The 22,397-nt window shown below is 40.8% G+C and overlaps 1 protein-coding gene across 4 annotated transcripts in view; it reads left to right on the forward strand.

Annotated features, from left to right (window-relative positions):
• Nucleotides 1-22,397, forward strand: part of RHOBTB3 (Rho related BTB domain containing 3) — a 178,886-nt gene that overhangs the window by 97,350 nt on the left and 59,139 nt on the right. For all 4 annotated transcript variants that reach the window (XM_077289428.1, XM_077289399.1, XM_077289418.1 and 1 more), the window contains 3 exons: nt 2,433-2,780; nt 6,261-6,367; nt 8,516-8,615. In XM_077289428.1, the coding sequence (XP_077145543.1) occupies nt 2,433-2,780; nt 6,261-6,367; nt 8,516-8,615 (555 nt within the window). The remainder of the gene's footprint in view (nt 1-2,432; nt 2,781-6,260; nt 6,368-8,515; nt 8,616-22,397) is intronic.

The raw sequence follows: 22,397 nt of genomic DNA on the forward strand, positions 1-22,397 counted from the left end.
CGCTGCTATGTAGCAGAGCCGATCGAGTGGTGCCAGCTTCTAGCCTCCCATGGAAGCTATAGAAGCATGGCAAAAGTTAAAAAAAAATGTTTTAAAAAATATGAAAAAAAATAAAAAAAATATAAAAGTTTAAATCACCCCCCTTTCGCCTCATCCAAAATAAAACAATAATAAAAAAAATCAAACCTACACATATTTGGTATCGCCGCGTTCAGAATTGCCCGATCTATCAATAAAAAAAAAGCATTAACCTGATCGCTAAACAGCGTAGCGATAAAAAAAAATTGAAACGCCAGAATTACGTTTTTCTGGTTGCCACGCCATTGCATTAAAATGCAATAACGGGCAATCAAAAGAACGTATCTGCATAAAAGTTGTATCATTAAAAATGTCAGCTCAGCACGCAAAATATAAGCCCTCACCCGACCCCAGATCACGAAAAATGGAGATGCTATGGGTATCGGAAAATGGCGCAATTTTTTTAATTTTTTTTTAGCAAAGTTTGGAATTTTTTTTCACCACTTAGATAAAAAATAACCTAGACATGTTAGGTGTCTATGAACTCGTAATGACCTAGAGAATCACAATGGCAGTTTTAGCATTTCGAGAACCTAGCAAAAAAGCCAAACAAAAAACAAGTGTGAGAATGCACTTTTTTTGCAATTTCACCACACTTGGAATTTTTTTCCCGTTTTCTAGTACAAGACATAGTAAAACCAATGGTGTCGTTCAAAAGTGCAACTCGTCCTGCAAAAAAATAAGCCCTCACATGGCCATATTGATGGAAAAATAAAGAAGGTATGGCTCTGGGAAGAGGGGAGCCAAAAACGAAAACACAAAAACGAAAAAGGGCATGAAGGGGTTAAAGACAGCTGTCTTACATAGTCACCTTTATAAAAGACCCCTGTCCACAGACTCAATTAGGCCTCTTTCACACTTCCGTCTTTGTAGTCCCGTCGAGATACGTCGTATGTTGAGAAAACAGGATCCTGCAAAAAAATTTGCATTTTCTCATAGACTTGTATTAGCAACGTATTGCGACGGATGGCCACACGTTTCGTCCATCGTGCGGAATTTGACGGCCCGTCTTTTCCAAAAAACTTTCCATGTTTTTTGTCTGCAGTGGAAAAATGTTCCCCGACGCCTCCTGCGGCATACGTCGTTCCACAGAATGGGAGCCTATGGACACTGGATCCTGAGCACACTGTGAAACACAAGAATCTAGTGACGGATACAGTTTTTACTTCTGAGCATGCCTGGAAGCATATTCCAACCCGGTGAAAAGTGTCTCTCTCTCTCCTCGCTCTCCTCTCTCTCTCCTCTCTCCTCGCTCTCCTCTCTCTCTTGTCCTGGAAATATCTCCATTCAAATTCAGGCAACAATGTGTGTAACGCATCCATCAAAACACTGGATGCGTTACACACGTTTTCCACTATTTGCACGACGTCGGTCGATACGTCACGGCGACGCATTACGACGCCCGCCAGCAGACGGAAGTGTGAAAGAGGCCTTATTCAGTCAGACTGTAACCTCTACAACATGGCCAAGACCAAAGAGCTTTGTAAGGACGTCAGGGACAAGATCATAGACCTGCACAAAGCTGGAATGGCTGATCGGGAGTAGTAGTCTGCCCCATATCTAATCTTCAGTCTTGCTCTTTACAGCATCTAAGGTATCTCAGAAATCAGTTATTGGTCTATGAATGGGACATAGTATTTTTTGGGGTTTTCCTTTTTAAATCTGCCATATGGTTCCAAAGATATGGGTCTTTTTATTTAGTGTTAATTTGTGTGGTCTTTACAAGGGGGCATGGCTCACATGATCCTCTGGGGCGTGTCTTTAGACTGCTGTGCATTATACTGTGAGTACCATCTCCCTTGGTAAATACCATAAAATTGGCACGGACTAAAGAGGCCCATATCTCTGAAACTGTATGGCAGATTTTTTTTTTTTAAGTTAATACTCAAGGGAGCAGCGGGAAGGAACTAAGAGCTAAAACTGCTCACATTTTGTTTGTTGACAGGTCATCTTTAACAGTCTGGGCTTGTAGCTCAGTCCCATTCATTTAAATGAGACTGACCTGCAATAAAGGGTTCGGTCATAGACAATGTGGCACTGTGTCTGAGAAAATCGGACCATTAATATTCCAATTAAAGCCACGATCACACTAGCAGTATTTAGTCAGTATTTTACCTCCGTTCCTGTAAGCCAAAACCAGGAGTGGGTGATAAATACAGAAGTGGTGACGTGTTTCTATTATACTTTTCCTCTGATTGTTCCACTCCTGGTTTTGGCTTACAAATACTGAGGTAAAATACTGATCAAATACTGAATGTGTGAACGTGACCTAAAGCAGTGTCCCACACAAAAGAAATATTATTTACCAGATGAACTGATGTTATTTATAAGCTCTGTGTATTATTTTTTGACAGAAAAGATGCCTGCCTTGAACGATGAGCCCTCGCGATATATTACTGATATTAAAAAGCTGCTGGATCACTGCCAGTGCGTGGATGTGGTCTTCTGCACTGCTGACTTGAGTCCGATATCTGCTGCTCATAGAGTCGTGCTATCTAGTGTGAGCTCCGTATTTAGGCTGCTGTTTGGTGTGACATCCATGAACGATGTGCCTGACTCCTGCTCACAAAAGTCAGTCCAAACCCTGTTCTCAGTGTACCAGGTGCCAGGAGTGTCTGCCAAGAATTCTCCAGTAAGAGTCATTGTTAGAGACCCTCTCTTCCATAAATGTTTACCAGACATCCTTCAGTTCATTTACTCAGGTACCACAGTTATCCATTTACATTTCTACTGATTATAGAAACTGTTATGAGTTTTTCTCATTATTGTAATAGCAATTTTGGACTTCTATGGAAACATTTGGGTGGGAAAGTTGTACATTGGATGTACCCTGACACTGGAGTCACAAACAATGTTACAGGAGTATTGCCATCGTAAGTATTTAAGGCATGTTCACAAAATATGTCATAAATACTCGACAGTTGATCCCTGTTTGCCTATTCGGGCTGGTGACTGCGACCATAGAAGTAGATAGATTGGTGCCATGTTTGGAGTATGGGAGTTATGTAAAGAGGGAAGTGTCCTCCAGTTTTTATTGACTCCTGTTGGTAGAGCAGCTAGTCTGAATTGATTGACAAAGATTCGTCTTCCCACCTTTGTCTTGCGACAAGTTGCTCAAAGATTTTACGAAATTTCAAACCGTTTTACTTTAGAATTCTGCGAAAAATTGTTTGATTGACAGATTGTACTGCAGACGCAAAAGTGTAACCCTACTCTTACTGTATGAAATCTGGTCTTGTTGTACAGAAGTAGAATGTCAGTCTCCTCAATACAAAAAACGCTTTCCCATGTGAGGTGTTTTTCAACTGGAGGAGTTTGATGGACTTGTCTGGTGACATGTTCCTACACCTTGCATACATTGTATGGACAGGAGAGCTGTGCTGTCTTTGAGGAAGGCTATACTAACAAGTGCAGGAGGAGAACATGTAATACTTATATTATTAAGTAGCACAAAATCATGTTCCATCAAAGTATACTTTAAAAAAAACATTAGGTGGCCAACCCATTCAAGTAAACTGTGTTATTTCACTTCATAATTGTGTGTGCACCTATTTTTGCATCTTTGTATCCACCATGAAACATCCTACAATAGACCTCAACTATCAACTGCCCATGAACTTTTCCTGAAAATTATTGCTGCAGTTTATGAAGTTTTGTTTTACTTTGATTTACCCTGATTTATGTTTAGGCATCTTCATATGTTTAATGTAAGATCTCAGAAAACAAGGTTGACTATTTTTAAGGATAAGGCCTTGTTCACACGATCCTTTTTTCCCTGCAGATTTTTCAGGTCCTGATTTGTGAAAACCGCAGTGCAAAACCTGCGGTGGTTTTCACTGCGGTTTTCAGTCCTTTTTCTACTGCGGATTTCACTGCGGGTTTCCAGCTGCTTTTTCCTATTGGTGCAGGTAGAAAACAGCAGCGGAATCCGCAGAAAGAATTGACATGGTACTTCTTTTTTTCCGCAGAAAATCAGCGCGGATTTTCCAGCGGAAAAAGGAACGTGGGAACAGCGTTTTTTTTTTCCATTGGGTAACATTGTACTGTACCCTGCATGGAAAAAGGATGCGGATCCGCAGCAAAAACCGCATCGTGTGAACATAGCCTAAATCATAAACAGTCAGACAAGGCAGGAAGAAAAGAATGTTTCTCACCAGTCTCAGTATCGCAGACAGGAAGAACTCAAGCCACTTTAAATGCTTTCAGTCACAAACACAACTGTTCACCTCCAGCACAGAACACACTCTGAGCTGTGTCAGCTGCTTTCCATTAGGCCAGTAAGGCCCGATCTGGAGTATGGGAGAGACCTTTCCCACCCAGAGTGTCCAGTCACTCATAAATTCCAAAACCGGAATCTACTTAAAACAACTAGTCAGTAATCTAGTGTTATGGTACAGACTTCCCAGGATTTACATCATTGAGACCAGCCACCTCGGTGACACATAGCTGGTGTCAACCGCTTTACCTGACAACTTCTTACAATGTGTACATATATACACTGATGAGCAAAAGTGTAACAATGTTTTGAACTTTTGACTTTTATGCTCCATATCTCACCCTTCCCTGCAGCTTCAAACGTGAGACTACCATCATTTTATACACAATCATCTTTGCTATCTCATATGATATATATATATATATATATATATATATATATATATATATATATATATATATATATATATATATATATATATATATATATTTTGACTTGCAACTATTTAGCATATATTAATTACAAAGATTCTTGTTATGTCACTGCATTGTTACTGTTTGGCTCCTAAAAATCTAGATTTAAATTTTTATTATTTTGAAAATGTACCTTTTGGCTTTAAATGCTGCCTGAATCCTAGGGCAGGCTCTAGATCAAATTCAAGCATGTCTTGACCGATATCTGATCCCAGGTCTCTTCTAAACGTTCCCAAAAGATGGTGCATCCTGTTCAGTTGGATATGTACACAGCTTGTTCTTCAACTGTACAAGAAAGTGTTTGATTGGGTTGAGGTCTAGGGACTGTGGGGGCTAATCCAGAACCTCTACTTCAATGTCATTGATCCATTTCTTAGCCAATCTTGATGTATGTTTTGGGTCATTGTCCTGCTAGAACACAATGCTGTCCTTTTCATACCCATAATACTTGAGTGTACGAAGTAACTCATCTTGTAGGATACTCACATATAGCTCAGCATTAAGACCACCATCAATCCTGGTCAAGTATGCAACACCTTTGGCTGTGAAACAACCCCATATCATCAAGCTTCCTCCACCGAACTTGACAGTTCTTTCAAATTGTTGATCCATTAGGCCCTTTTTCCTTTGCTTCTTTCAGGCCCATTTGCACCCATGAGATTTCATCTCACTGTTCCAAATCACCCGTTTCTAATCTTCTACTGTCCTCTTTTCGTACTTTTTTGCAAGCTTGACCCGGCGCTTCTTATGACAATGTTGAAGTTGAGGCTTTATCACCTTTTTTCGGTCCACCTTTTTAGACTTGTGTAATGTGCGTCGCATGGTCCTTGCCGTGTTTGTTGTGACAGAACTGATTGATCTTGTCAATGAGACCTTGATGGGACTTGTTGACTCCAATATTTTGCCTGGATGTCCACTTCTTGGTTTTTGAATGGATGGAAGGACTTCATTTTGTATTCTTCCAACTGTCAAGCACTCACATGATGCAGTTAGTCAATTTTTTTGGCTGAGAGACCGCTATCGATGAGCTGGATGATGCTGTTTCTCTTTTCTTGGGAAATCTTTTTCATGGCTGCTCCTTTATTCGAATGAGTGACCTTTCACTTGGGAATGAACCTAATAGCACACTGAGCTATTATGGAATGTGAGAACAAATTGTAATTTGCAGTACAAAGGACGAAAAAGATTTTTCCACCGCCAGGAGCAACACTGTAACCATGCAGTGACATCAGAAGAATCTGCATAACTATTTATACTAAATAGTTGCAAGTTAAATTTATGTATGAGATAGCCAAGATGATTGTCTATAAAATAATAGTTGTCTCGAAGCTGTAATAGACAGTGAGATATGAAGACTGAAAGTCAAAAGTTGAAAACCTTGTTATCTTTTTGCTCGTCAGTGTGTGTGTGCAAAGTAGAGTATAGTATACATATAATATTAGCCTGTTTTCACTGGTGACTCTTGTAGCTATAACAATGCCGTGTTGATATAGGTGCCTCACAATGGCAACTGCTAGAACATCATCTTGAAGAAAAATTGAAAGATGCTGAAGAACTAGCACACGTGTCCCGCATAGTGCAAAGCATAATAAATGAAACAGTAAGTGTTTTCTCATACATTTTCTCCTAAATGTTCTTATACTTTCTCAGCTCAGAAATTCCATTCACATGTTTAGTTATCGATCATATAAGTACTTTTAGCCATAAGTTTTCTAGAAACAAATACATGGCCTATCAAAGGACTGGACAGTTACATATACAGAACAAAAATTGCTTACTTGAACAGGAAACAGTTGTAGTACTATGTACAGCAATAATAACCAAATACCCTATTTGTTGCACTACCGGGACCACTCTATTTATATATTGATCTATCTGAACTCATTTAGGGGGCTACATGGTGACTTTGGCTACGACATCTGGTGTGCAACCAAAGTTTGCTAGGTGTCGCTGCTACGTCATAGCATCATACTAATGAATAGGATAGCGTTGTGAACCTGAGAGTACTGCAACTGTGACAAGCGAGTCTCACGAAGTTCCACCACTTCGGATATTTTATCGCGACTTGCATGTAAAAGTTGCATTACCCCCATTCACTTTTATTATTGTGAGATGTAGCCGGCTACTGGAATACAGCTCCTGATGTTTTGAGGCTTTATGTTTCCTGACAATAGGAATAGAAGGAAACTAGAAGTAGGCTTGACTAGATTAATTTTAAATGAGGTGATTTGTTACAAATGTAAATTTAAGAACCATAAATATTACTGAAGGTTTAGGACTTTCACACACTGGTACTTTATTTCCTGTCATGTCATTCAGGATTCAACTTTATTTCCTGTCATGTCATTCAGGATTTAAGTCATTTGGTTTGGTTTCAGTATCCTAGAGCACCTTTAGCCAACTCCGCCAAATTTTTAGACAGTAGGTGGAGTTTAACTGAAAGGGGGCATGGTTCTCAAATTGACCCTAATAAGAGTACACTTTGTACGATGCAGCTAAAATATGTGCATACAGTGGACATAACTCATACCCATAAATGAATTATGTGCATGCAATGCATTTGCTCTACATACAGTACTATGCAAAAATTTTAGGCTGATGTGGAAAGATTCTGCAGAATAAGGGTACCGTCTCACAGTGGCACTTTTGTCGCTACGACGGTACGATCCGTGACGTTCCAGCGATATCCATACGATATCGCTGTGTCTGACACGCAGCAGCGATCAGGGACCCTGCTGAGAATCGTACGTCGTAGCAGATCGTTTGGAACTTTCTTTCATCGCTGGATCTCCCGCTGTCATCGCTGGATCGGTGTGTGTGACACTGATCCAGCGATGCGTTCGCTTGTAACCAGGGTAAACATCGGGTTACTAAGCGCAGGGCCGCGCTTAGTAACCCGATGTTGACCCTGGTTACCATCGTAAATGTAAAAAAAAAAAAACCGTACATACTCACATTCCGGTGTCCGTCAGGTCCCTAGCCGTCAGCTTCCCGCACTGACTGTGACTGCCGGCCGGAAAGTAAAAGCAGAGCACAGCGGTGACGTCACCGCTGTGATCTGCTTTCACTTTACGGCCGGCACTCAGTCAGTGCGGGAAGCAGACGGCAAGGGACCTGACGGACACCGGAATGTGAGTATGTACGGTTTGGTTTTTTTTACATTTACGATGGTAACCAGGGTAAACACCGGGTTACTAAGCGCGGCCCTGCGCTTAGTAACCCGCTGTTTACCCTGGTTACCCGGAGACTTCGGCATCGTTGGTCGCTGGAGAGCTGTCTGTGTGACAGCTCTCCAGCGACCACACAACGACTTACCAACGATCACGGCCAGGTTGTATCGCTGGTCGTGATCGTTGGTAAATCGTTTTGTGTAACGGTACCCTAAGAATGCTATAAAATATAGAAGTGTTAGAAGTCTATTGTTACCAATTAAAAAATGTAAAGTGAGTGAACAAAAGAGAAATCTAAATCAAATCACTGTTTGGTGTGACCTCCCTTTGCCTTCAAATCAGCATCAATTCTTATAGGTACACTTGCATGTAAATTTTGGAGGACCTCCCAAACATTTTGGATAAATGACAACAGATCTTCTGTTTTTCTTATACTAAAAAAAACTGAGTTGCGAAAGGGCTTTAGCCAGTAAAATTTAACACTGCTCACATGAAGACCTAAGGTATACATAAGACATATGTATGCATACTTTACATCTTATGATTTACCTTTCTGATGGATTTTCTCTAATCGATAGGGTACAGGTTCACACTGTCAGAAGCCATTGCCATTATGGGAATCTTTTGGATTCTTTTTTAACAACACGTCACTGGCAGATTTGCACTTCCAGGTACAAGGTACTGTAATGTATTATATTTGCATTTTATATTGTATTTCTATAAAAGTTTCCTCTTGTTGGAGTAATGCTTCTCAACTCAGATTGTGCTGGAAAACCCAACAGACAGTTCTGCAGTTCCCTCTCAGAGGTTCCAATTTTGCTTATGCCCAATAGGCACTGGCAAGTGACAATTTCACACAGACACAAAGTTGCATGGGTATGGCAAGGTCCATCCCGAAATAGCGAGCACCCTTTACGTATTCAAATAAAAGTTAGCAAAGCATCATGTAGCCAGTTACTAACACCGCGTGGGCATTGGCCACCAATCAGAAATTGTAAAAACGAGTTATGTAGACATATAAAAACTATCCCATAAAAACATAATTTTATAATTTTAATTGATGTGCATTTGAAAGAACACTATGTAAATAATCCAAAACCACACTAACTAGGAGTTAAAATCTGGTTTTGTAAATGGGATAACGGAGTACCTCAGATATAAGAGGTCTATTATGGTTACATTCACCGTAGAAACTGTATGTTCTTCCATCTACTGAGATGACCATGCTCCTATATGGAAGAATCTGATCAGAGTCCTCCCTGGGCTTCTTTTGAACCCCATTGGTTCTCCTGAAAAGTCTCCTAATGGAAAAGCATTGTCTATTATTGTACATGGCGCTTGTCAATATGTAGTCTGTTTATTTTTATATTCTGAACTGTACATTGCCAGTGTCTGTATTGGTATATTGTGAGAGTAGTTGAGGCTACATTGTTCAAGGAGGAAATACACCAAATAAGAAAATATTACCATTATTTGTGTAGTGCAGCTGTGTCCACGCTATGCAGTGATGAGGCAGTGACCCAGGAAAGAACAAAAGTAAACTTAGATTTAATGTCCAAAAACGTACAAACTAAAGAAACTGTATTCTCCGGATCACAGCCGGGAAACAAAATAGTCCATAAATGCGTCCGGTTGCCGAGGGCGACCGCACCACCGTATTACGCTGCGTGGTGCCAGGAGTTCGCTCCGCTGGGCTCTGTGTTCCCTCACACAGACAGAGCTCTTGCAGAGCTGTCTGCTCAACACCATGCAAATTCCACACTGACACACCCAAACCCTATACTGCAGGGTCTTTAACAATCAACCTGTGGCTGTCGGCCACGTGTTAAACCCGGCCGGAGGAAACGGACCAACCCCACTACCTTCCTGTTGTCCGTTTCAAAAATAAAAGCCCATAACAGGTTTTCCTGAACAATGCCTTGGCCAAATAGTTTGACGAGGTCCACACTTTTACTTTGCTTTGTGACTAACAGGCATCCTGCTGTGAATACAAGGCACTCCTGCGGGTCTAATAGAACTCCGTCTGCATCCTGGGGTATATATTGACCCCCGCATATGACCCCAGTCACTGACTCACATTTGATGTAAGTGGATATTCGCAAAAAAATATATGGCTACATAAAAAAGTGAAAGACCACAAACCACACATAAAAATATATTAAAAGGTATAGATTTTATTGATATTTACAGTTAAAATGTATTAAAATAGTAGGGAGCATTACACAGAAAAAATAAGAAATTATTTATATATTGTTCTTTTTAACACATATTGAATAAAATCCTGCTTTTATGGGGGTAGGTTTCTGTGAGCACTTTTGATTAGTACTTTTGATTAGCACTTACTCCCTTATACCTGTGCTATTGCCCCCACTTTAGCTACTGTCTTTAGGAGGATTGATGCTGATGAAACTACATTAGTAGTAGAGAATAGGGACCATTCGTCAAATTCAAATCTGACAGGTGCCCCGCCCCTATCAAAGTGCATCAAAAGGGTGTAACCCCCTCCTCCCCTCCCTGTCAGCCAGCTGTCCCTCCTTGTCTGGCTTTCAGCTTTTGATACACTTTGATATAGTTTGATACAGCGATTATTATCCCAGTATTTGTTTTATATTAGATTTTCATATGTAGCTGCTATGCGATTATTCTGTAATCAGCGCACTGTGTTTTATATTGTATTTATTTGTTTTATATGAATTTTATAACACACCAGACCCTTTGTTTGTGGCTTCTGTAATATGTATTGTATTAAGTTTGCTCTTATTTGCAAGTGCTGCGAGATTAACACAAACAGTTGTTTGTGGCTTCTGTAATCGCTGGCCGCTACATATTTAGAAAGAAAGCACCGGCAGCATAATTTTTGGGCACATTATGTATGTGGCTATATTACAACACCTGCAAGTAAGAAGCAGCGTGTTTTATATGATTATAAAAAACCAAAGACACGTTATTGTAAAAATGTAAAAAGATTTTATTGTTGTAAAATAAATACATCTCAAAGACATTTCAATACTATAAAAATTATTACAGAGTATAAAAGCAAAAACATTAAATAGTACAATGATCATACATCAACACACTTCTTGCTGAAATAAATATAGTGTAACAAGTCAAGTACAGCATTTATCCAGTACATTCTTTACATCGTGAGCCACATGGTTTGCAGCATCGGTAGAGACCTTTTTTTAGGCATTAGAGTTCCGCGTGTGGTGCCTAATGATGGGGAATGTAAAGATTGAATTGTACGTGGCATCGGGGTTAACTTCTGTGGTGTAGATACAGCGTGTGTCTCGCTGCTGGAAATTTTTAATTAATCTAAAAGCTTCCTAGTAGTGGGATTACCCACAACTGTAGACGGTATATTTAGCTCGGCCATAGCATGCATAAATGAATCCCAACCCGGAGGTCAATTCCGGCCGGTCAGAGCATGACTCTACGTACCAAATCCAGTAAGTTAGACCCTGGTATTACGGCGCCTTTGAAAATAAATTCGGCTTTATTATTCCAGGCTGTAACATTTTTATTCTGCAATAACCTGTTTAGTAAAAATTCAGCATTCTTTTTTATATCTTTGGTTTATATGACTGACAATTTCAGCGACCTCTTGATTTTTATCAGAGTCGGTATTTGGCAATTGTTGCTGACCAGGAACAGGCGTGCTAACGAGATTTAAAGCTGCTACTTCTTTTGAGCTGTGCCGCGTATGTACCAAATAGCGTTGTAGCACGGAGCTATTCATTTTAATTTTCACATCATCGGGAATGTCACGACGTTGTAAAATGGCACTAATTTCACCATCAAGGCGCCGAATAACACTGTCGCGTATGTTATCTGTAGTACTGGGCCTTAGTTTGTCTAGCTCCTGTTTGGGCACTAGATATATTTTCTCTGTATGCTCCATTAGTTTTCTGCGAGCAGGCTTGTTATTATTGGAATTGCAAAAGCTAAAAGAGGGCCGATAAACCCGCCGGCCTGCTTTAGTAGCCGCTTCTTTTTCTTTATGGGCTGAGATCTGTCGCTCAGGGTTCTTATAGCTTTACGCCACTTCTTTAATATGCCTTTTTGACGCTCTTTGAGAGGAATTCTGCCTTTTAAGATGTTTAAAGCAATCTTGCCTATGGCTGTAATTAAATCATTGCTTGCATTGCGCAAAATAGACTTTCGGACAGCGGGGGTTGCTTTCACCAGAGTTTTTAAGAGAGCCCAGTTACGCCGGAGTCTCTCAGACATCTTTACAGCACAACGCACACAGCGTAGAATGCTTGATACCGGGTAAAATTCACTTTTTAGAAGTGTTTTTCTTTTGAACATAGACAGCAGGCAATGCTGGTGGAAACAATCCGGTCCTTAAGCGCAAATCCTCAGGGGTATTAGCTTTCAAATCTACAAGCAAATACCCATAAGGCTCCCGCGTGGCATCCTCAAAAGCTTCTAGGAAAAAGCGTGTTTTTCCGGGATACATCTTACGAGCTAGAGTTAAAATTTGTAATTTATCTCGGGGGTTATTAAAAAGCACCATGTACTTTGTGTTTAAATTTATCATGCGGCTTTTCTTTCCCTGACAAAATATGTTTTGTACCAGGTAGAAAATGCTGAGATTTCTGTGGTGCACATACTTGGTAAAGGCTTTTTCTATCTCACAATTTTCACTAGCACTCTCCATGAGATCATCAACAATAGCCAAATTCACCTTCTCCGGCGGGAATAATTCGTCATCTACGAATGTATTCGGCAGACCCTCCACAAATCTGGCGTTGGGAAAAGAGAGAGAGATTTCATCATATAGTTTCTGCCAACACGAATAAAACCAAACAATATTATCAGGTTTCTGAGAAACATTAGTTTCAATATTATATAGCAGTTGTTTTACAAAATAGCTCTTTCCAGAAGTAGACGGGCCTGCTAGAATGCATGAGAATGGGTGTTGCAGGCGTGTATCCATCACCACAATACGCGACTAATAGCCAAAAGGCAGGGTGGGAAAATCGTCAATTAGGCGCCGCTTTGTGTAAACGCACTTTTGTGTTTTGCGTAATGGCCTCGTTTCAATCTCCCAACACTTTTTATTTCTCACAATGGACGGTTGCTGTACGACAATACGTTTCTATGTATCTGTGTCAGAATTGCGCGGGTAGTCCAGAACTAGATCTTTTAGACTGTTGAAATTAATAGATTGAGAGTTACCGACATTTAGTGTTATCCCCTTAACTTTTAAGACAGTTTTACCGGTGTTGAGTTTGTATCCGTAAGTTTTGGGGCCCGCGGATACAAATTCTGTAATGTGTGTACCATCGGGTATTTCACTGGTCAGTTCCCCCAGGTAATCGCCTAAAGGCGGCTGCCACTCACCATCTCGCTGTACAAAAATAACTGAATCTGTGTCGTTATAAAGGCACCTCTCCTGCAGCCGGTCCAGCAGCGAATAGAGCTCTAGCCGGGCATATGCTGTTGTAAAACACGCTATAAAAATGTTTGTGTTTTTGTTGACGGTGTGGTGACCTTTTGCGTATTTCCAGTTAATGGTTGCTGTGTCATCATCAAGGAAATATAACATCGAGATGTCGTAGTAGGGCAGGAACAAATACTTAAAAAGCTCATCGGGGTCCCGGACAATGCTGGTACATGATAGATTAGATCTCTGAGCAAACTTTCCACATAAAGAATTTAAGAAAAGCTTGGAGATCTGTCTCTTAGCAGGATTGACAGCTATATTTTCAGGCTGTAATTGGACACCTTCTTTTTCAAGAAAGGAGTCAATGTACTGCCTTTTCTTGTCCTCATCAGTGCACCAGCTAGGGTAACCAGAGGCTTCCTGCTTTTCCCTAAGATGTAATTTAATGTAGGGGGCAAACAGATCATCAGTGGTTTTAGGAAAATGCCATATTTCATAGATGTGCTCGATCCGATACCCTTTTTCTATCGCCATCTCGAGCTCTATAGTACACCAGGTGCCTGTCAGTGCACGTTCCTCATCACCCTGGCCTCGGTGTGTATGGCAATGTACAGGTTTAAATTTTTCCAAAAACGACCATCGCCATTTTGCCTGGTGATAATTATCACAAGGTAGAAAAGCGCTACTCAGTGGCTCATGTACAGTGGGGCAAAAAAGTATTTAGTCATTGAGCAATAGTGCAAGTTCCACCACTTAAAAAGATGAGAGGCGTCTGTAATTTACATCATAGGTAGACCTCAACTATGGGAGACAAACTGAGAAAAAAAATCCAGAAAATCACATTGTCTGTTTTTTTATCATTTTATTTGCATATTATGGTGGAAAATAAGTATTTGGTCAGAAACAAAATTTCATCTCAATACTTTGTAATATATCCTTTGTTGGCAATGACAGAGGTCAAACGTTTTCTGTAAGTCTTCACAAGGTTGCCACACACTGTTGTTGGTATGTTGGCCCATTCCTCCATGCAGATCTCCTCTAGAGCAGTGATGTTTTTGGCTTTTCGCTTGGCAACACGGACTTTCAACTCCCTCCAAAGGTTTTCTATAGGGTTGAGATCTGGAGACTGGCTAGGCCACTCCAGGACCTTGAAATGCTTCTTACGAAGCCACTCCTTCGTTGCCCTGGCGGTGTGCTTTGGATCATTGTAATGTTGAAAGACCCAGCCACGTTTCATCTTCAATGCCCTTGCTGATGGAAGGAGGTTTGCACTCAAAATCTCACGATACATGGCCTCATTCATTCTTTCATGTACCCGGATCAGTCGTCCTGGCCCCTTTGCAGAGAAACAGCCCCAAAGCATGATGTTTCCACCACCATGCTTTACAGTAGGTATGGTGTTTGATGGATGCAACTCAGTATTCTTTTTCCTCCAAACACGACAAGTTGTGTTTCTACCAAACCGTTCCAGTTTGGTTTCATCAGACCATAGGACATTCTCCCAAAACTCCTCTGGATCATCCAAATGCTCTCTAGCAAACTTCAGACGGGCCCGGGCATGTACTGGCTTAAGCAGTGGGACACGTCTGGCACTGCAGGATCTGAGTCCATGGTGGCATAGTGTGTTAATTATGGTAGGCCTTGTTACATTGGTCCCAGCTCTCTGCAGTTCATTCACTAGGTCCCCCCGCGTGGTTCTGGGATTTTTGCTCACCGTTCTTGTGATCATTCTGACCCCACGGGGTGGGATTTTGCGTGGAGCCCCAGATCAAGGGAGATTATCAGTGGTCTTGAATGTCTTCCATTTTCTAATTATTGCTCCCACTGTTGATTTCTTCACTCCAAGCTGGTTGGCTATTGCAGATTCAGTCTTCCCAGCCTGGTGCAGGGCTACAATTTTGTTTCTGGTGTCCTTTGACAGCTCTTTGGTCTTCACCATAGTGGAGTTTGGAGTCAGACTGTTTGAGGGTGTGCACAGGTGTCTTTTTATACTGATAACAAGTTTAAACAGGTGCCATTACTACAGGTAATGAGTGGAGGAAAGAGGAGACTCTTAAAGAAGAAGTTACAGGTCTGTGAGAGCCAGAAATCTTGATTGTTTGTTTCTGACCAAATACTTACAATGTGATTTTCTGGATTTTCTTTTCTCAGTTTGTCTCCCATAGTTGAGGTCTACCTATGATGTAAATTACAGACGCCTCTCATCTTTTTAAGTGGTGGAACTTGCACTATTGCTGAATGACTAAATACTTTTTTGCCCCACTGTATGTAGCCCACTCCGAGAACATCGACATCCGACACGCTTTGAGGGGTGGTGAAAAACAAGTCGGGAAATATTTTCTAGATGGCTATGCTTATGTTAGCGGTCAGCACATAGCCTTTGAATTTCAGGGGTGTTTTTACCACGGATGTCCCGTGTGCTATAATGAAAATGACACGAATAAGGTCACAAACACGTCCTACGGTCAGTTATATTACACCTTTTTAGCTAAAAAGCGCTACTTACAGTGCTGCGGGTACACAATAAGGGTGATGTGGGAGCATGAGTAGAATGAAATGGTTGAAAATGATTCTAACCTTCAAACATTTCTCCACCAGATGGAATTTCCCCTTCCTTTAGACCCCCGTGATGCGCTTTATGGCGGCCGAACTAACGCCATTAAGCTCTATCACCAGTTGGAAGAAGGGGAGACTTTACATTACTACGATTTCACCAGTCTGTACCCCTTTGTAAACAAAACTAAAACATACCCTGTAGGACATCCAGACATCATCTATGACAATTTTGGATTCATTAAAAAATATTTTGGCATTGCTAGAGTCAAGGTCTACCCGCCGAGAGATTTATTTTTTCCAGTTCTACCGGTAAAACTTAACAAAAAATTAATGTTTCCCCTTTGCTACACATGCGCTGTAAATTCCCAGGCAGATATTTGTGCTCATAGTGATGAGGAACGTGCACTGACAGGCACCTGGTGTACTATAGAGCTCGAGATGGCGATAAAAAAAGGGTATCGGATCGAGCACATCTATGAAATATGGCATTTTCCTAAAACCACTGATGATCTGTTTGCCCCCTACATTAAATTACACCTTAGGGATAAGCAGGAAGCCTCTGGTTACCCTAGCTGGTGCACTGATGAGGACAAGAAAAGGCAGTACATTGACTCCTTTCTTGAAAAAGAAGGTGTCCAATTACGGCCTGAAAATATAGCTGTCAATCCTGCTAAGAGACAGATCTCCAAGCTTTTCTTAAATTCTTTATGGGGAAAGTTTGCTCAGAGATCTAATCTATCATGTACCAGCATTGTCCGGGACCCCGATGAGCTTTTTAAGTATTTGTTCCTGCCCTACTACGACATCTCGATGTTACATTTCCTTGATGATGACACAGCAACCATTAACTGGAAATACGCAAAAGGTCACCACACCGTCAACAAAAACACAAACATTTTTATAGCGTGTTTTACAACCGCGCATGCCCGGCTAGAGCTCTATTCGCTGCTGGACCGGCTGCAGGAGAGGTGCCTTTATCACGACACAGATACAGTTATTTTTGTACAGCGAGATGGTGAGTGGCAGCCGCCTTTAGGCGATTACCTGGGGGAACTGACCAGTGAAATACCCGATGGTACACACATCACAGAATTTGTATCCGCGGGCCCCAAAACTTACGGATACAAACTCAACACCGGTAAAACTGTCTTAAAAGTTAAGGGGATAACACTAAATGTCGGTAACTCTCAATCTATTAATTTCAACAGTCTAAAAGATCTAGTTCTGGACTACCCGCGCAATTCTGACACAGATACACAGAAACGTATTGTCGTACAGCAACCGTCCATTGTGAGAAATAAAAAGTGTTGGGAGATTGAAAGAGGCCATTACACAAAACACAAAAGTGCGTTTACACAAAGCGGCGCCTAATTGACGATTTTACCACCCTGCCTTTTGGCTATTAGTTGCGTATTGTGGTGATGGATACACGCCTGCAACACCCATTCTCATGCATTCTAGCAGGCCTGTCTAATTCTGGAAAGAGCTATTTTGTAAAACAACTGCTATATAATATTGAAACTAATGTTTCTCAGAAACCTGATAATATTGTTTGGTTTTATTCGTGTTGGCAGAAACTATATGATGAAATCTCTCTCTCTTTTCCCAACGCCAGATTTGTGGAGGGTCTGCCGAATACATTCGTAGATGACGAATTATTCCCGCCGGAGAAGGTGAATTTGGCTATTGTTGATTATCTCATGGAGAGTGCTAGTGAAAATTGTGAGATAGAAAAAGCCTTTACCAAGTATGTGCACCACAGAAATCTCAGCATTTTCTACCTGGTACAAAACATATTTTGTCAGGGTAAGAAAAGCCGCACGATAAATTTAAACACAAAGTACATGGTGCTTTTTAATAACCCCCGAGATAAATTACAAATTTTAACTCTAGCTCGTCAGATGTATCCCGGAAAAACACGTTTTTTCCTAGAAGCTTTTGAGGATGCCACGCGGGAGCCTTATGGGTATTTGCTTGTAGATTTCAGAGCTAATACCCCTGAGGATCTGCGCTTAAGGACCGGATTGTTTCCACCAGCGTTGCCTGCTGTCTATGTTCAAAAGAAAAACACTTCTAAAAAGTTAATTTTACCCGGTATCAGACATTCTACGCTGTGTGCGTTGTGCTGTAAAGATGTCTGAGAGACTCCGGCGTAACTGGGCTCTCTTAAAAACTTTCCCCTTTGCTTTCCCCTAGTGAATTGCGGGTAATAAATGGTATGTTCCGCACTTTCATCTGGGGAAAGAAGCATCATGCTATTAGCATGGCCATATTGGAACAGCGCCCATCGAATGGAGGCATCAACTTTCCAAATTTAGAAAATTACAACCTGGCAGCGCTGCTTCGCTATCTTAAGGACTGGATTCATGATACTTCCATATTCACTAACACTCAAGTAGACCAGAATCTGATACCCCATACCAACTTATTATATCTCCTACATACACATAAGGAACTGTTACCCTCCTCAGTGACGGATAATCCTTTGTTAATGGTGATGTGGAAGGTATGGCATAAGTTACGCCATAGATTTTCTCTTAATGCACATTCTTCACTTTTCTTACCAATATTTGGGAATCGAGATGTCGAGTTGAGACTGGGGATGGAGGGCTTAGGTGCTAGGTATCGGGCTGTGACAGTGGGCTGCATATTGGACTCTTCGACACGCAGACCACACTCCTGGACATTCACTCGAAGATACCTTCCCTTGACAATGGGGTGTCTCGCGAATTGTGCAATCTTGGAGGTCTATGCTACAAGGGTGGGAGAGCGGTTATCGGATATAGATTGGGAAAACCCATTTGACACCATGTTACGAAATAGGTCTTCACTATTCCACTCTACTTCCAGATTCTATCTCTTTTTGAGAGAGGAGATGGACTACACTAAACGAAAAGCAGGCCTTCCAAGATGGCTCGCTCGTTTCCCAGCCTTAACCCCAGAGCATATCCTTAAGGCAATGTTTTATGCTTGGAAGGCTTTACCGGCCTCTTCTTATAGGGAAATGTTGCTTAGATTGTACCATGGCACATATGTATCCCCACATCGTTCGTTTCTCATGGGCCTATCTCAATCGGCTAATTGTCTGAAGTGTGCAGCTCCTGAGGCAGACCTTTACCACCAATTTTGGGATTGCCCGGCAATTATGGGGTTTTGGAGGGAGGTAAAAAGCTTTTGTCTAGACCACCTCTTGAATTATATACCCTCCACGGCAGAGTGGGCGATATTGGGAATATGGCCTGGGGAGGTATCAAGAATTACAAGAGGGGCCAAACGTCTGACATGTATAGTGTCCATGGTAGGGAAAAAATGTATATTACAACAATGGATCACAGCGGAACCTCCAACGCTGACAATGTTTTTAAATAAACTAAAACATGTGTTCCGTATGGAATGGATAGAGGCACAGTTGGGGGAAGATCGCATGGTGCCCCGTTTTTTTGATACTTGGGAGAGTTTCATCGATATGTTCTCTGAAGAGATGAGAACTCATCTTATAGCTTGTTTTGAACAGTCCCCATGGTATATCACTAGGATGGTGGCAGGAGATCCCCCGATTCGATCTAATGGACATGATAGGGTGTGACGGAAGTGACAATACACTAAATAACTGTTACCAGTAGGTTGATATGGTTTCAATAATGAAAAGTTATTGTTTGTTTTATAATCTTTATTTTGCTGTTCAAAAAAGAAACAAAATAAGTTAAAAATGAAGGTCATTTCCTTTTTGAATGTGTGATACTGTTGAGTTTATTGATCTCATGGACTCTGATTGTAATTACACATGTTTCAATTATATGATGCCCATGAGGCGCAGATTTGTACACTAATACATGGATCACTGTATTGCATAATTTGTGAACATGAATATTGCATCCTTCAATAAAAAACTTCTTAAACAAAAAACTCTGGTGAAAGCAACCCCCGCTGTCCGAAAGTCTATTTTGCGCAATGTAAGCAATGATTTAATTACAGCCATAAGCGAGATGGCTTTAAACATTTTAAAAGGCAGAATTCCTCTAAAAGAGCATAAAAAAGGCATATTAAAGAAGTGGCGTAAAGCTATAAGAACCCTGAGTGACAGATCTCAGCCCATAAAGAAAAAGAAGCGGCTACTAAAGCAGGCCGGCAGGTTTATCGGCCCTCTTTTAGCTTTTGCAATTCCAATAATAACAAGCCTGCTCGCAGGAAAATAATGGAGCATACAGAGAAAATGTATCTAGTGCCCAAACAGGATCTAGACAAACTAAGGCCCAGTACTACAGATAACATACGCGACAGTGTTATTCGGCGCCTTGATGGTGAAATTAGTGCCATTTTACAACGTCGTGACATTCCCGATGATGTGAAAATTAAAATGTATAGCTCCGTGCTACAACGCTATTTGGTACATACGCGGCACAGCTCAAAAGAAGTAACGGCTTTAAATCTCGTTGGCACTCCTGATCCTGGTCAGCAACAATTGCCAAATACCGACTCTGATAAAAATCAAGAGGTCGCTGAAATTGTCAGTCATATAAACCAAAGATATAAAAAGAATGCTGAATTTTTACTAAACAGGTTATTGCAGAATAAAAATGTTACAGCCTGGAATAATAAAGCCGAATTTATTTTCAAAGGCGCCGTAATACCAGGGTCTAACTTACTGGATTTGGTACGTAGTGCAATGCAGAGTCATGCTCGGACCGGCCGGAATTTACCTCCGGGTTGGGATTCATTTATGCATGCTATGGCCGAGCTAAATATACCATCTACAGTTGTGGGTAATCCCACTACTAGGAAGCTTTTAGATGAATTAAAAATTTCCAGCAGCGAGACACACGCTGTATCTACACCACAGAAGTTAACCCCGATGCCACGTACAATTCAATCTTTACATTCCCCGTCATTAGGCACCACACGCGGAACTCTAATGCCTAAAAAAAGGTCTCTACCGATGCTGCAAACCATGTGGCTCACGATGTAAAGAATGTACTGGATAAATGCTGTACTTGGCTTGTTACACTATATTATTTATTTCAGCAAGAAGTGTAATGATGTATGTTCATTGTACTTGTGATACTATTTATTTATTTTGTAAGAAGTGTGTTGATGTATGATCATTGTACTATGTAATGTTTTTGCTTTTATACTCTGTAATAATTTTTATAGTATTGAAATGTCTTTGAGATGTATTTATTTTACAACAATAAAATCTTTTTACATTTTTACAATAACGTGTCTTTGGTTTTTTATAATCGTATAAAACACACCGCTTCTTACTTGCAGGTGTTGTAATATGGCCACATACATAATGTGCCCAAAAATTATGCTGCCGGTGCTTTCTTTCTAAATATGTAGCGGTCAGCGATTACAGAAGCCACAAACAACTGTTTGTGTTAATCTCGCAGCATTTGCAAATAAGAGCAAACTTAATACAATACATATTACAGAAGCCACAAACAAAGGGTCTGGTGTGTTATAAAATTCATATAAAACAAATAAATACAATATAAAACACAAGTGCGCTGATTACAGAATAATCGCATAGCAGCTACATATGAAAATCTAATATAAAACAAATACTGGGATAATAATCGCTGTATCAAACTATATCAAAGTGTATCAAAAGCTGAAAGCCAGACGAGGAGGGACAGCTGGCTGACAGGGAGGGGAGGAGGGGATTACACCCTTTTGATACACTTTGATAGGGGCGGGGCACCTGTCAGATTTGAGTTTGACGAATGGTCCCTATTCTCTACTACTTACATTATATCTATAGAGTAGATTAGTTAACCCTTCATAAGAACTCCTCAACGCTCCTGCTAGTACAGTGGCAGCATTGCTCTTGTCAATATATATCCACTAGTGATGAGCGAGTATACTCGTTGCTTGGATTTTCCCGAGCACGCTCGGGTGACCTCCAAGTATTTGTTATTGCTTGGAGATATAGTTTTCATCGCCTCAGTTGCATGATTTACGGCTTCCAGATAAGCTGATTACATGTGGGAATTCCCTAAAAAACAGGCATTCCTCACATGTATTCAGCGTATCTGGAAGCCGTAGATCATGCAACTGAGGCGATGAAAACTATATCTCCGAGCAATAACAAATACTCGGAGATCACCAGAGCATGCTCGGGAAAACTTGAGCAACGAGTACACTCGCTCATCACTAATATGCACCAATGGGTGTACGCTAACTAAGTGGCCAGGAAGTGAAAGAATAAGTTGGGTGCTGCCAGGCCCCATGATGTTTCGGTGCTTACAAACTAGATAAACTTATTCTAGGGTACCCACCTTGCCAGTAAAAGGTACCAACCAAACTTTCCAAGAGGCAAATTGCTCCTCTAGCAATCATAACCAGGGAGGAATTAGATAAATATAATAATTTGGTAAGTATATCATTTTACAGAGATTCAATAAGAGTTAGAGGGAGAGGTTATTGGCACTTGAGTTGCTTACTTCTGTCTATTAGAGAATCATGTTTAGTACAATACATTGTTCTGCCTTTTGAGAAGCAATAATCCCCAAATA

The sequence above is a fragment of the Ranitomeya variabilis genome, chromosome 1 (genome assembly GCF_051348905.1).
Source record: "Ranitomeya variabilis isolate aRanVar5 chromosome 1, aRanVar5.hap1, whole genome shotgun sequence".
In the NCBI taxonomy this organism is placed as follows: Eukaryota; Metazoa; Chordata; class Amphibia; order Anura; family Dendrobatidae; genus Ranitomeya; species Ranitomeya variabilis.